Genomic DNA, 12,934 nt, shown 5'->3' on the forward strand with positions numbered 1-12,934 from the left:
TATTTTTTTATTTATTTGAGAGAGACAGAGAGAGGGAGAAGCAGGCTCCCCGCTGAGCAGGGAGCCCGATGCGGGACTCGACGCCAGGACCCTGGGATCATGACCTGAGCCAAAGGCACATGCTTAACCGACTGAGCCACCAAGGCGCCCCTAAATGCAGTAAATTAAATTAAATGCAGCGAAAGTTCAGAGAAGGGAGAAATCAGTGTGGGCTAGAAAACCAAATATTTAATGGAGGATAGAAGCTTCGACCTGGAATTAAAGAATAAGTAGGATTTTGATTCATGAAGAGGTGGGAGAGCCTTCTAGGTGATGGACTTGTGTTTGTTGTATGTGCCTCTCAAGGACTTGCTAGAATGAATCACAGCTTATGTCCCAAAGCAATGGGAGCTAAGAACGGCCCTTGAGGACCCTCAGCCAGGCTGAGGTGAACATGCTACAGCGGGGCCAGTCTTTAACTCACCAAAATATTGACCTCAGTGCCAAGCACAGTAATAAATACAGAGGTCACAAAGAAAAAAAAAAACCGTCCCTGCCTTCGAGGAGCTCCGTCTGCATGGGGAGAAGGAACACAGTAACTGCGATACGCGGTGGGACAGGTGCTGGCCCTGAGGTAAAGTGTGGCTCTCCCGGGAACACAAAGACCAGCGTGCAGATGGGCGCAGGCAGGCTTGTAAATGGCGACCAAGCAGGCGCCCAGGCACTCATGAATCAAGTTTGCGACGGCACTGGATGGATCTGAAAACCTGCACCGTCTGTTCACAATTCTCAGAAACCAACATTACGTCCCAGCACATTCAAACCTAGCTTACCTTTCTAATGTCCTCATACAGACCGTTCAAGTCTCTCCAACCGAGTTTGAAGGGGTCAGTGTATTTCTCCCCACTCTGTGTTTTGCTACAACAGCACGCTGCCGACGTCGTGTGATGGAACCTGGGACAAGCACAAATGCACACAAGGTTAAGTGAGTTTTATTAAGTGAGATAATTTTGTTTTTTAGTAAGAATTATATACACTTCTACTTGCTGGAAATTAAGCACGAATCCAAAATGGTCATAATTTAGAAAAACACATAGAATTCTGTTCTTGCTCAACAATACAGCAATAGTTTATTTTTATACCCAGGACCTTGAGAACCCACAAAATCAAAGACTAAACTGGTTTACGGTGTTCTGGGTTTAAATTTTATTACATTCCCATTTTTTAAAAAGGCAGAGGTCACACAGAGCAGATATTGTGGCACTTAGTTAACCAAAATATTCAGTTTGTTGGACTAGCCCAGCACAATTTAGAATAGAAATTTACTGGCAATATGGCTTATAATTTAGCAGTTATAACACAGATCATAAACTTACCGTGACATACTATACCTATGTGGAAAAGCAGATGTTAAACTCTTCACAAGATTAAAATAGGACATCTATAAAATAAAAGTATTAACAAACCTGTAAGAATATTCATGAAAAATGTGTTTATAATGCCAGATAAATAAAAACATTCATAATAATCATAGAATTCATAATAAATATAATCTTTATATTTTTTTATAATCTTTATTTTTTAGTTGTCCCTTTGTAGGTAGATTGCAAACTTCAGGAAGATAATAAAAAATTTCCTTATTACAAAAGCAATATTTATCATTACAGAAAATATAAGGAAGGGCGCCTGGGTGGCTCAGTTGGTTAAGCGTCTGCCTTCAGCTCAGGTCATGATCCCAGGGTCCTGGGATCGAGTCCCGCATCCAGCTCCCGGCTCAGCGGGGGGCCTGCTTCTCCCTCTCCCTCTGCCTGCCACTCTACTTGTGCTCTGTCAAATAAATAAAATCTAAAAAAATTTTAAAAAGAGAAAATATAAGGAAAAAAACACATCTGTAATCTATCCTTTTCTCCAAAGGCTAGTTTCCATATTCCTATCTAGCTTTCCAGACCTGAAAAGGTAGTTTTAAAACAATTTCCTTCCACTTAACGAAGATTAGTCAGAGAATAGTAAAGATCAGTGTTATTTACATTCTTTTACATTCTTAAACGAGTTGAAAACAAAGAGTAATCAAGCTCCCCCAAGCATCAAAACAGATAGTGAAAAGGAAAAAGATTTCAATGTTGAAGAATGAATTTACATTTATACATGAACACTACCTATTTTAAATTATTTTTCCTAAACATACTTGGAAAAGCTACTTCTTGATCAGTAATATTAAAAAACAAGCAAGCTCAGTGGCACGTTTTGAGAATATTAGAGATCAAGAACAACAGAAGATTACTAAAAGATTCAGAGGTGGTGGAGAGAATTATTAGTTCCAAAGATTATTGAGCACTACTATGGGCCAGGAAATGTGACAGGCACTGTGGCCCAAAGATGGAGACCACCGGTCTTAAAGAATGCAGGGACACAGTCATTTCAAAAATTACTAATTTACAGGGCCCCTGGCTGGCTCAGTCCGTGAAGCATGCGACTCTAGATCTCAGGAGTCAGGAGTTTGAGCCTAACCTTGGGCACAGAGGTTACTTAAAAAAAAAAATTACTGATTTACTAATTTAATGTGGTAAGGGTTCTGTATTTGAAGAAGGGTTTTGTTGTTGTTTTTTTTTTAAGATTTTATTTATTTGTCAGAGAAAGAGAGAGAGAATGCAAGAGAGTGCACATGCAGGGGGAGCAGGCAGAGGGAGAAGCAGGTCCCTGCTGAGCAGAGAGCCCAATGGGGGCTGGGGGACTCCTCGGGCTGGAGGACTTGATCCCAGGACCCTGGGATCATGAAGTGAGCCAAAGTCAGCCAACCAAGTGAGCCACCCAGATGCCCCTGAAGAAAGTATTTTGACAAAAAGGATGAATTTAGCACAAGAAAAGTAAAACAAATCCACTCTATTTGTAATAAAGTCTTACAACATGCTTTTACACTATTTGACCCTCACAAACTACTTGTTTTTATACAGCTGGGGAACTTGAAATTCAGAAAAGTCAAGTCTGGGTGATGGGCATTAAGGAGGCCCCTTCAATGTAATGAGCACTGGGTGTTATATGCAACTGATGAACCAGTAAATTCTACCCCTGAAACTAATAATACACTATATGTAAATTAAATTGAATTTATTTTAATTTTTTATTTTTTTAAAAGATTTTATTTATTTGACAGAAAGATACACAGCGAGAGGGGAACACAAGCAGGGGGATTGGGAGAGGGAGAAGCAGGCTTCCCGCGGAGCAGGGAGCGATGTGGGACTCGATCCCAGGATCCTGGGCTCATGACCTGAGCCAAAGGCAGACGCTTAACTGACTGAACCACCCAGGCGCCCCCATGAATTTACTTAAAAAAAAAAAAAAAAAAAATGCTGAGTAAGAATCAAAAACTGACAAGTGATTTGGCAGTAACAGATGCACACCGGTTTCTGTCCTATTACAGGATTTGTTAATGTTACCACAGGTGAAGTTGGGAGAATGTACATATATCAGGAAACAGAGCTGCGTCTGAGGGCAGACGTGGCTTTTATCATTGTTGCTCTTTGTCCCCAAGGATTATCACGCCCTAAGAGACTTGAAGTAACCAAAGACACATGCCTGAGGTAGACACCAGAAGGCTAATGTCTTCATTTATGGTGAAAATATCGATGACACACGAATCAGCAATATATGGCATTGGCATCATCAGTGCAGTCCCACCCTGTGGTCACGAAAGCAGACATGGAAAATAGGTGAAGGGGATCAAGAGTACACTTATCCTGATGAGCAATGTATGGAATTGTCAAATCAGTATATTGCCCACCTGAAACTAACATAATACTGTGCATTAATTATACTGGAATGTATTTATTTTTTTAAAGATTTTATTTATTTATTTGAGAGAGAGGAGAGAGCGCGCGTGAGCGAGCACAAGCAGGGGGAGCAGCAGAGGGAGAAGCAGGCTTCCCGCCAAGCAAGGAGCCCGATGTGGGGCTCGATCCCAGGACTCTGGGATCACGACCTGAGCAGAAGGCAGATGCTTAGCACTTAGCCGACTGAGCCACCCAGGCGCCCCTATATTGGAATTTAAATACATTTTAAAAAAGGATTGTCAAAGAAGTATCCAGTGCTATTAGATGGAGGGTGCAAACATCTCTCCAAATAATGCCTTCATCTGTGATGCTGGAAATACTGGAAGTCTGGTTAGAACAGTACTGAAATGGATCCCAGCAAAGCCCTGAGACTCTTTGCCCTTATTCTCTTTTTACTAGCTGTTTGCTGGCCCTGCTGCTATTCTCTCTCCAGGTGGTGCCTGTTCTGGATAAGTTGTGAAATGTATCCACCTTGGTATAAAGTAGACATTTATAAATGCTACATATTTCATATAGGTAACTGATGTTTGAGGAATACATGGGAATATGAAGTGTCCCAAAGCCAACTGAAATAGAAGAGTCCAAATTCAATAAACTTTAAATAAAAAAAAAACCAAAAAAACCCCTGAGTCTTGTGGATGAAAGGGGAACACATCATAATTGCTATGTGACTGGATAAGTCTCTAAAAAGGACAGTGAGTCTACAGATTTTGCTCAATTATCCCAAACAGTGCTACCCTATAGCACTTTGAGAGCCAATCACTACAAAGTGCAGTTAAGAATCATGGAGCCACAGAACATGTCACTTTACAGAGGCTAAACTGGCCGGAAAGGGAGAAAAGTGAGGTCGGGCCCAAGAGCTGTAGAGGAGAGAGTCAAGTAGTCACGGTTAGTGCTGAGATTCTGACTCAACTCAAGAAGCCACATCCAAGTTCAGGGTTTCTCTACTTGCGACATCCTCAGGCCTTTTCTTCCAGTGCCCTTCCACCCCGTCCGGGCGGGGTCTCCCGGGGAAGCAACTACTGTACGAAAGAAATGCGTTGCACCCAGGGCCTTAGCCCTACATACTCCCCACAAACGGCCTATTCCGAGCCCACCTGGATCTCAGGGCGCCCTTTGCTCTAAAATCCTAATTAAGACCTGTCCTCCTGAAGCCCTGGCTGAAATCCGAAAGGAAACAGGTGCAGTCGGGTCTCCAGGTTTCACTGGCTCCCTACCCCAGGAGACAGCCTGACTACTCCACCCACCCCCCGACTTCCCCCAAGGCCTGGCTCCTCCCCGCTCCCTCCCCAAGCCCCGAGGCGCCCGGGTCCCCGGGACCACGTTCTGCAGTCTCGCGCCGGGCGCCCCTGCTTCAGGCAGACGCCCGGCGCCCACCGCTCCACGTCCCCCGGCGGGGCTCGGGTCCCGGCGCCCAGCCAGCCCGGGGTCCCCCCGCAGCACAGCCCCGACGCACGTGCCGCTAGCTCCCACTCATTCCCGCCGCGCCGCTGTCATTGGCGCCGTGACCTCTGCGCCCGGCCGCCGCGCGCGCCTCGGGGCCTCACCTGAGCGCCGGCGTCTGCAGCCGAGGGCGTCCCGGGCGGCCCCGCGCGGCCGGGGGAGCCGGGCCCGGGGCTCCGGGCCGCCGGCCTCCAGGAGCAGCAGCGCCGCCAGGGCCACCTCCCTGAAGCCATGGTCCGAGTCCGAAAGCCGCGGCGGAGCGCTGGCTCCGCCTGTGGCCCGGCGGTCCGCCTCCCGGGACCCGGAGCCGGAAACTTGGCACCGGAAGAGCTTGGGCCCCACCCGGGCCGCCGCTTCTGGCTCCTCCCCGGGCTGGCGCCGCAGGCGCGCTCCCGGGACGGCCGCGCGGAACCTCGCCCCCTCGCCTGCCCCGAGCTCGCGGGAGCCGCCCGTCGCCCCGCTGCCGGCTGCGGTACGGGGCGCGGCTAAGCGGGACCTTCTGTCTGGGCGAGCCGTCTCACCCGAGCCCCTGCCCGCCGCTCCGGGGAGCCAGGAGCTCCAGCGGTCGTTGCAAAAATGGACCTTTGGGAGAGCGGCCGGTAACAAGAACGGCCACGGCGCCCAGACCTCCAGTCGGCAGCTCTTCTGTTGTGCGTGTTTAGTCAGAGATGACTCAAAGAATTGGGCTCCTGTTTTGCTGCCTAACCCGGGGGCTCCCGTGTCGGCCGCTGTTTCTCTTGGGCGTGACCTGCCACGCCGTTGTCGGCTGCTCCCTGCTCCCTGGCCTGGAAGGAAGTGCCCGCCTTTGGCATCTTTCCAGTAACGTGTCGCACTACGAGCTGGGCTCTTGTGAGACAGAAGCTAAATTAGCCTTGTCTCTCGACTTTTGGACTCTGTCCTCCGAAAACCTTATAGGTACATCGTGGCATAGTTTGGCAGTCTTGCTCATACCTGGATGGGAGTCCCACTCGTGGGTGTACTTAGCTGTGTGAAATTGTTTAGTATTTGGTAATGTTGGACATATTTGCCAGCCTTGGGGATACTGGAATATGTACAGGACTAGTCCCTGACGTGGGTTAGAAAGTCCTCTCCTTGGTTCTATAGCCAGATCTACTCTTATGGTAATGAAAAAGCGTACTTATAACAGAAATCTGTGGTGCACGCAAACAGAGCCAGGGAGAGAAAGTGTAGACGTTAGGGATACAGAAATGAAAGAAACTTCATCTGTCCTCAAAAAATTCACCTTTATGAGGAAATAGACTAGCAAATAGGCAACTGCAGTTCTCTAAAATTTTTGTGTGTTCTTTTGAACCATGCTTTTTGCATTTAAAAAGTGAAAGTACCCGTGGTATAGCTGAGCACATGATTTCTATACTTATCTTCCAAGTGTTGTTTTTTACTGAATAAAAGGATAGAATAAGGTTTGTTAAAATAAGCCAAGTTTAGGATTTTTTCCCCAATCTTGAGGACTATGATGTAAAAAAAAATGTCAGGTGCTTTACAAATAAAGGTTGGTAGTACATATCTGTGGCTTGATACAGGTTTGTATATTAAGAAATATGCCACAGCTAGACTTTGCCGTAGTGAAGTGTAGCAATAAACACTTGTATTTACAGTAATCCTACAACTTAGATATTATCATTTGCCCCTTTACACAGATAGGGACACAGGAGGATTTATATGTCTTGCCAAGCTCACAGTTGGCAGATACGGCTCTACCAGGCCATTTTCATTTAGAGATAGTTTTCCCTGATTAAAACAAAACACCTAGCTCTTAAAAAGATGGCATATATGCAAGGCTAAGTAGGGAAAGCAGATGAAATTTGTGAAGGTTTCCAACATTATAGTATAGCTACACTTTTGATGAGCTATATAACCTACCAATAGGTCATGCAGAATACAAAGTAGTTCTTTCGACCCAAAGAGGCCAAGCCTGTGTCTAGGAAGTTAAAACCATTGAGCTGTGCAAGTTAACTGCCAAAGAACAGACCCTTCTGTGCACAGGCTAGGAACAACTTGGGTCTTTTTGACTGTACTTACATGAATGAAACGACCAGTATTGACTGATAAACATGGAGTAAGTGTGTAATTGAAAGCATTTTCAAAGTTGTTATTTCGATATTGGAGAGTTGACTGTACTTGAATAAGACAGTTTCTTTCCATAGTGATCCTGTTCGAAACAGGCTCTATGGTAGGACCAGGTTTTATAGCCAAGGAGAGATTATATATATGATACTATGTATAGGTGTATACCATGTCTTGATTCCTATTACTGCCTGAAAACGTCTCATCCTGATGTTATCAGATAAATGATCAATGAATTATCAAGGTCACTGTGGTAAGAACGTTTATTGAGAGAAGAGTTTCAGACATCATTAAACTGAAAGATTAGCGGTTTTTGTGGATTTCATATTCTTAGGCAAAGCTGAATGCTACAGAATTTAATTTTGGAATTATTGATTTCTCAGAGATGTTAAGATAAAGACTTACTATGCATCTGGAATTTTGTCTTGGATTGGGTTTGTAGTTTATGCTGATCATTTGGTTAAAGTGTAACGAGGGTGAGGGCTGGGGACCTCTGAAGCAGTTGGCCTCTTGTTCCACAGCCAATGATTAAATGTATTGGCTGATAAACTACCTTGCCAAAATGTGAGTCAGTCAGTACAAAATCATGGGTATTAATGAACAGTATATACTGTCCGTGCTCTACTAAAATGTTAGGGCATCATGATAAGTGCATAAATTATGATTTAGCCTATTTCCACATAGTGGCTCTCCTAAAAGAGAAGAAAATACACTGTGGGATCTTCTACTTTTAATCATATTGTCAGGTTTTCTGTGGCGAATGCTACAATCAGCTGTTTTTTGGCTGACTACCCATTTGTTCCCCGTAATGTGCCTTATGTACCATGTATTTAGGGGAAACTATAAAGATTAAATCTGGTCCACATTTGCCTGTTTTTATACTCATCTGGGAAAGATAGAAGATTACTCTTATTTCTGTTATAACTGACATTTGGTTCACCTAGGCTTGGGTGGGATAAATAGAAGTTAATCCGAACAGTTGGATAAAGTATCTTGATGCCACCTTTCTCTACTGATTCAAAATATCATTTTCATTATATAGAGAATTCTTAACATTACTTTGGGTTGTTTCTGTTCTTTTTATTGAGTCCCTTTGTTCTTTGCATCTATTTTTGGGATAACTATTTTTAGTTAGTGTTCTTATAATTTATAAGAAAACTCCCATTTCTAAAACATTAGTTTTTATTTTTCAAGATTTACACTTTAAGCTGATCAGTTTTTTTTTTTTTAATTTATTTGAGAGAGAGAGAACTCACAAGCAAGGGGAGCAGCAGAGGGAGAGGGCGAAGCAGGCTCCCCACTGAGCAGGGAGCCCGAGCCCAGGACCTGAGCTGAAGGCAGGCCCTTAACCAACTGAGCCACCCAGGTGCCCCTAAGATGATCTATTTCTTCAAAAAAATCCTACTAGGATGTTGGTTGGGTTTCCATATGTTTATTAAATAATTTGGTTACACTGATACCTTGACAATATAATCTCTATCCAAAAACAAGTTTTTGTGTCCCCTTGTTTTGTGATTTTAGTAATACACCTACCCTCTTCTGTTTGTTTTTTGTTTTAATTGGTTTGGATTAGGAAAACAGATTAAGATTTTTTAAATTGTACTTAAAAGAAAATACGTTCTGAGTATCTAAAGCATGTTCAGAACTCTTTTCGTGCAGCTTTTAAAATAAGGTACATGTGCTTTAGCGCATGTTTTGTACATTTAGTAAAACATCTGTTGCCTGGTATTAGAGTTTTTTATATGTATCTGTTTCCTTTAGTACTTATGATTTTCTGAAGGGCAGAAAGAATGTGATTAACTGCTTAATATTTTTTGGTTGGATTCCACTGAATTGGCTAGTACTGTAATTCTAAAACTATAATGCTGCTCGCCTCTACTTCATTTATACATTCTTATTTATAAACATATTGTGCATCCTGTTGGTCTCCCACAAGTGAAAATCCTCAAAGACAGGGTATGTATCTTGTTTTAAACTTTTTCCATCTCCCATCTTCTTGGGTGGCTCCATTTACTGTATTATATGAATATTAGATAGCTATGGTTGAAAATGACAAAATAGGCTTTAAATAACAAAGTAGGAAGAAAACAGTGGTATAAATTGATTTTCTCGAAGAACTGTAGTCCTTCTAAGGAATGTTAATGTTGTCTATGGGACAAATGAAAACACTAAGAAGAGATTTTGTTGTTGTTTTTTTTAATCAGCTGTGTTGCCAGTTGATCCTGTTAAAGAAAATTATGTTCGTAAAGTGAAAAACTGTATTTTTTCAATTGCCTTCCCTACTCCTTTCAAATCAAGAGTACGTCTTGTAGCAGTTTCAAAGGTTAGGCTTTATTTTTTCACAACAAAAATACTTAACTCATTATAACTTTTGTCTAAAAAAAGATATTCATACTTTTTGGAGTTGAATTGTTAGTCTATTGATAAATGATTATATTTGTGTTTAAAATTCAGACACTTGGAGAATGTCATTCTTAGAAATCACGTTTTGATACTGATTCCTAGTTTTGATACTGAACCTAGTACTCCATTTGATCTTAAAGTTATCTTACAAAGAAAATACCCCTTTTTGAAAAAAGGGGGCAAATGAGTTAAGTTCTTAGAAATGGGCTCTAACAAATTATAAATTGTTCTCTCATGATATAATTGGATTTGGGATAGAAATAGGACATTAACTTTTTTCTAGTTCCTTTAAAGAATGTGTGCTAAGAAAAATAGTATTTTACTCTGCGTCACAAGAATTAAATAAAAATTTTAAAACTATCTAATAGAACTAATTTTCCCAAATAGCATAAATAATATAAACTATGGTACATCCCTCATGAGAAAATATTAATGTGCTTTTTGAAGAGGTTCATTCTTTTAATTTTCTTTCTTCCACCAAGTCTCTTCTCTCAAAAATTATTAAAGGATTACTTCAGTTTGTAAGGTCTTTTTGTTTTGTTTTGTTTTGTTTTTGTTTTTTTCCTGCCTCAGGAAGTTCTAGAAGATATTTTGGACCTTGACTTATCTGTCTCCGAAACAGATGATTTTATCCAGCTTGCGAGTGGTGAAAAGATAGTATTTGGATCCGTTCCATTGGCTCACAGATATGGTGGGCACCAGGTATGATAGCATCATAGCATCAGCTATGACTTCCCTTACGTAAATATAAACAGTTGGTGGAGAGGCTGTCCCACTAATGAAGTTATTTTGCATTAATTCCTCTAATATTAGTGTATGGAGACTTCAACAGATGTTTCTAGAAGAATGTGTCATCATAAGATGTTTATAGTTGGTTGATGTGATTTCTTGCTGTGATAAAGCTAATGCCCAACTTTCTTTGACAGAATCGAGAAAACTGGGGTAGCACTAATATAATATTTCTGTGAATTATTGCTAGAGAACTAATTCAGGGACGTTTCAGGCAAGAGATGTAGGCAAAGTCAAGTAGCACAAAAAGTCAATATAAAAGCCCCAGAAGGATAAAGAGATTATAGTTTTGCCAGGATAGCTGCAGAAGGAAGTTTTAGAACTGCTAGAGACTGCTAGAATTTAATCAGGATTAACTGGGGGTGTTATTTATGCTGAAGCAATTAGGAAAGCGACTTCTAGAAATGAAGTTAAGATATTGAAGCAAGTTCAGGTCGTGATATCTGACTAAATTTAAAAAAAAAAAAGGAGAAAGAGAAGGAACACAGGACCAGTTGTTGAACTTGCTGTGAACTAGGTAAGATTAACAGTCTGGTTGTCCAGGGGCTGGCTTAATTCGGAGTATATTTTAGGAAAAGTAGAGAAGTATAATAGGGTTGGAGTAAGGATTAGGTTAGAAAATATGAAAAGTGAAAAGTGCTTCTATGATAGCTATTATAATAATGATAATATCAGGCTCTGGTTTGTTGGGGGCAGTTAATTCCTTTTAGATTTTTGTTGCTTTCATTCCTCAGTGTCCTAAGAGGCAAAACTATCATGGAAGCTAAACTAATGTAAGCCGAGAAGCAAAGTGACATAGGCCATTAGGATGGAAAAAGACTTCAGGGGTCATCTATGACAAACTCGAACCTCAGTGTCTTGATCCGTAAGGTGCAAAGGTTGACCAGGTCCATTCCAGGAGTTGTGAGAAGGGCTGTGGCAAAGAAATCTGCTTAATTTTATTTAACACCCCATTTTCCAAACATACTTGACTATAGGGTTTTGTTGTGTTTTGTTTTTAAGGAATAATAACATTTTGTTGAACTATGTTTCTCAATTTTGAAAATTCTGGACTAGATGATCCTTATGGGTTTTTTTTTAGCTCCCAAATATAGGGATTCCATAGTTCAAAAAGCCATTTCCCATATAGGTTAAATTTTTAGATAGCATTTTGTACCAGTACTCACATGTACTGTTAGAATACAAATGCAAACCTTAAGCCCTGCAGAGTTTTGTTAAGCTGTATTTTTTTGTAGGTTTTTTTTTTTTTTAAGATTTTATTTATTTATTTGAGAGAGAGAATGAGATAGAGAGAGCATGAGAGGGGGGAGGGTCAGAGGGAGAAGCAGACTCCCCGCTGAGCAGGGAGCCCGATGCGGGACTCGATCCTGGGACTCCAGGATCATGACCTGAGCCGAAGGCAGTCGCTTAACCAACTGAGCCACCCAGGCGCCCCTTGATAGTATAGTAAATTAGATTTTTTTCATCGATTTCATGTTTCATCTCTTGCTTCTCTCTGATTTGAAATTATAAAGATTTATTTATAAGGATGGCTTTGCCATTTTGAACACTAAATGATTTCTCCTTTATTAATAGAGAACTACCTTCTTAGTTCCCCTGACTTCACTCCTAGCTCTGGAGTTACCATTCTTTCTACTTCTTTTTCATGGTGTGGGATATACCTTATGTATTGTTGACTTCATATAGCTAAAATTAATGGTGATCTGTTCCTGGTTAAGATGAAAGATTAAAATACTGGGTAGATTTTTCTCAAATTCATGTTTTTCTATCAGAACTATAAACATAGTTTAAATATTCCACACCTATTTATAGAACCCCTTTTATGTGCCGGGAACTATAGTGGTGAATGAAACGTGTCCCCTTTGCTCAGATTGCTAATACTCTAGGGGAGGGGATAAAGAAATGAATTCTAATAACATCAGCATTCTGATAGGGTTAAGTATAGGAGTTATGGGAATTCACAGAACACTCCTAGTCCCAGAAAGTCAGAGACAACTTTCTGGTGGAAGTAACATGCATGTGGAAAATGGAATGATGTCTAAGTTAGCAAATCACTGTTGGTAATAATAATTATTACCATCTTAGGAGCTCTTGCATGTGTCGGACATAGGACAGAGCATCCGTTAGCATTCATTCTTATAACAACCTGGCAAGGGTTATCTCATTTTATAGAAATGAAAGATCAGTCTCAGTGGGATTAAGTAATTCAAATTTCCATAGCCAGTAAGTGGTATAACTGGGAGTTGGGCAACTGCAAACAGAAAATGTTGGAAACAGCTAACTGTGTAAGTTCAAAAGCAATTTTTTTCAGTTACAAGTATGTTCTTCATTTTACATTGCATACATATACTATAGGCAAACTTTCTATGAATAAGTTGTTCCTAGTTCATATTCTGGAATTAAATAGA

At 41.3% G+C, this 12,934-nt stretch overlaps 2 protein-coding genes across 12 annotated transcripts in view; one reads left to right on the forward strand and one right to left on the reverse strand.

Annotated features, from left to right (window-relative positions):
• PDSS1 (decaprenyl diphosphate synthase subunit 1) overlaps window positions 1–5,556 on the reverse strand; it is a 40,321-nt gene extending 34,765 nt beyond the window's left edge. For 4 of the 8 annotated variants that reach the window (XR_004683619.1, XR_004683618.1, XR_004683617.1 and 1 more), the window contains exons 1-3: window positions 5,354–5,556; window positions 1,356–1,420; window positions 813–933 (exon numbers count right to left, since the gene is read on the reverse strand). Coding sequence is in view for 2 of the 8 variants with exons in the window: in XM_035029483.1 (XP_034885374.1) it covers window positions 813–933; window positions 1,356–1,420; window positions 5,354–5,482 (315 nt within the window). In the remaining 6 variants the exon portion in view is untranslated. Of the gene's footprint in view, window positions 1–812; window positions 934–1,355; window positions 1,421–3,552; window positions 3,656–5,353 lie in introns of all 8 variants that reach the window. The other 4 variants (XR_004683620.1, XR_004683621.1, XM_035029484.1 and 1 more) reach the window with 3 other exon arrangements.
• Window positions 5,557–5,613: 57 nt separating this feature from the next.
• The window catches only part of LOC118026570 (protein adenylyltransferase SelO-like), a 35,276-nt gene continuing 27,955 nt past the window's right edge, over window positions 5,614–12,934 (forward strand). For 2 of the 4 annotated variants that reach the window (XM_035029478.1, XM_035029479.1), the window contains exons 1-3: window positions 5,615–6,164; window positions 9,539–9,657; window positions 10,311–10,439. In XM_035029478.1, the coding sequence (XP_034885369.1) occupies window positions 5,918–6,164; window positions 9,539–9,657; window positions 10,311–10,439 (495 nt within the window). In that variant the 5' untranslated portion in view covers window positions 5,615–5,917. Of the gene's footprint in view, window positions 6,165–8,658; window positions 9,291–9,538; window positions 9,658–10,310; window positions 10,440–12,934 lie in introns of those variants that run through there. The other 2 variants (XM_035029481.1, XM_035029482.1) reach the window with 2 other exon arrangements.

This window comes from Mirounga leonina, unplaced genomic scaffold (genome assembly GCF_011800145.1).
Source record: "Mirounga leonina isolate KUSES-001 unplaced genomic scaffold, KU_Mleo_1.0 Mir_242, whole genome shotgun sequence".
Taxonomy (NCBI): domain Eukaryota; kingdom Metazoa; phylum Chordata; class Mammalia; order Carnivora; family Phocidae; genus Mirounga; species Mirounga leonina.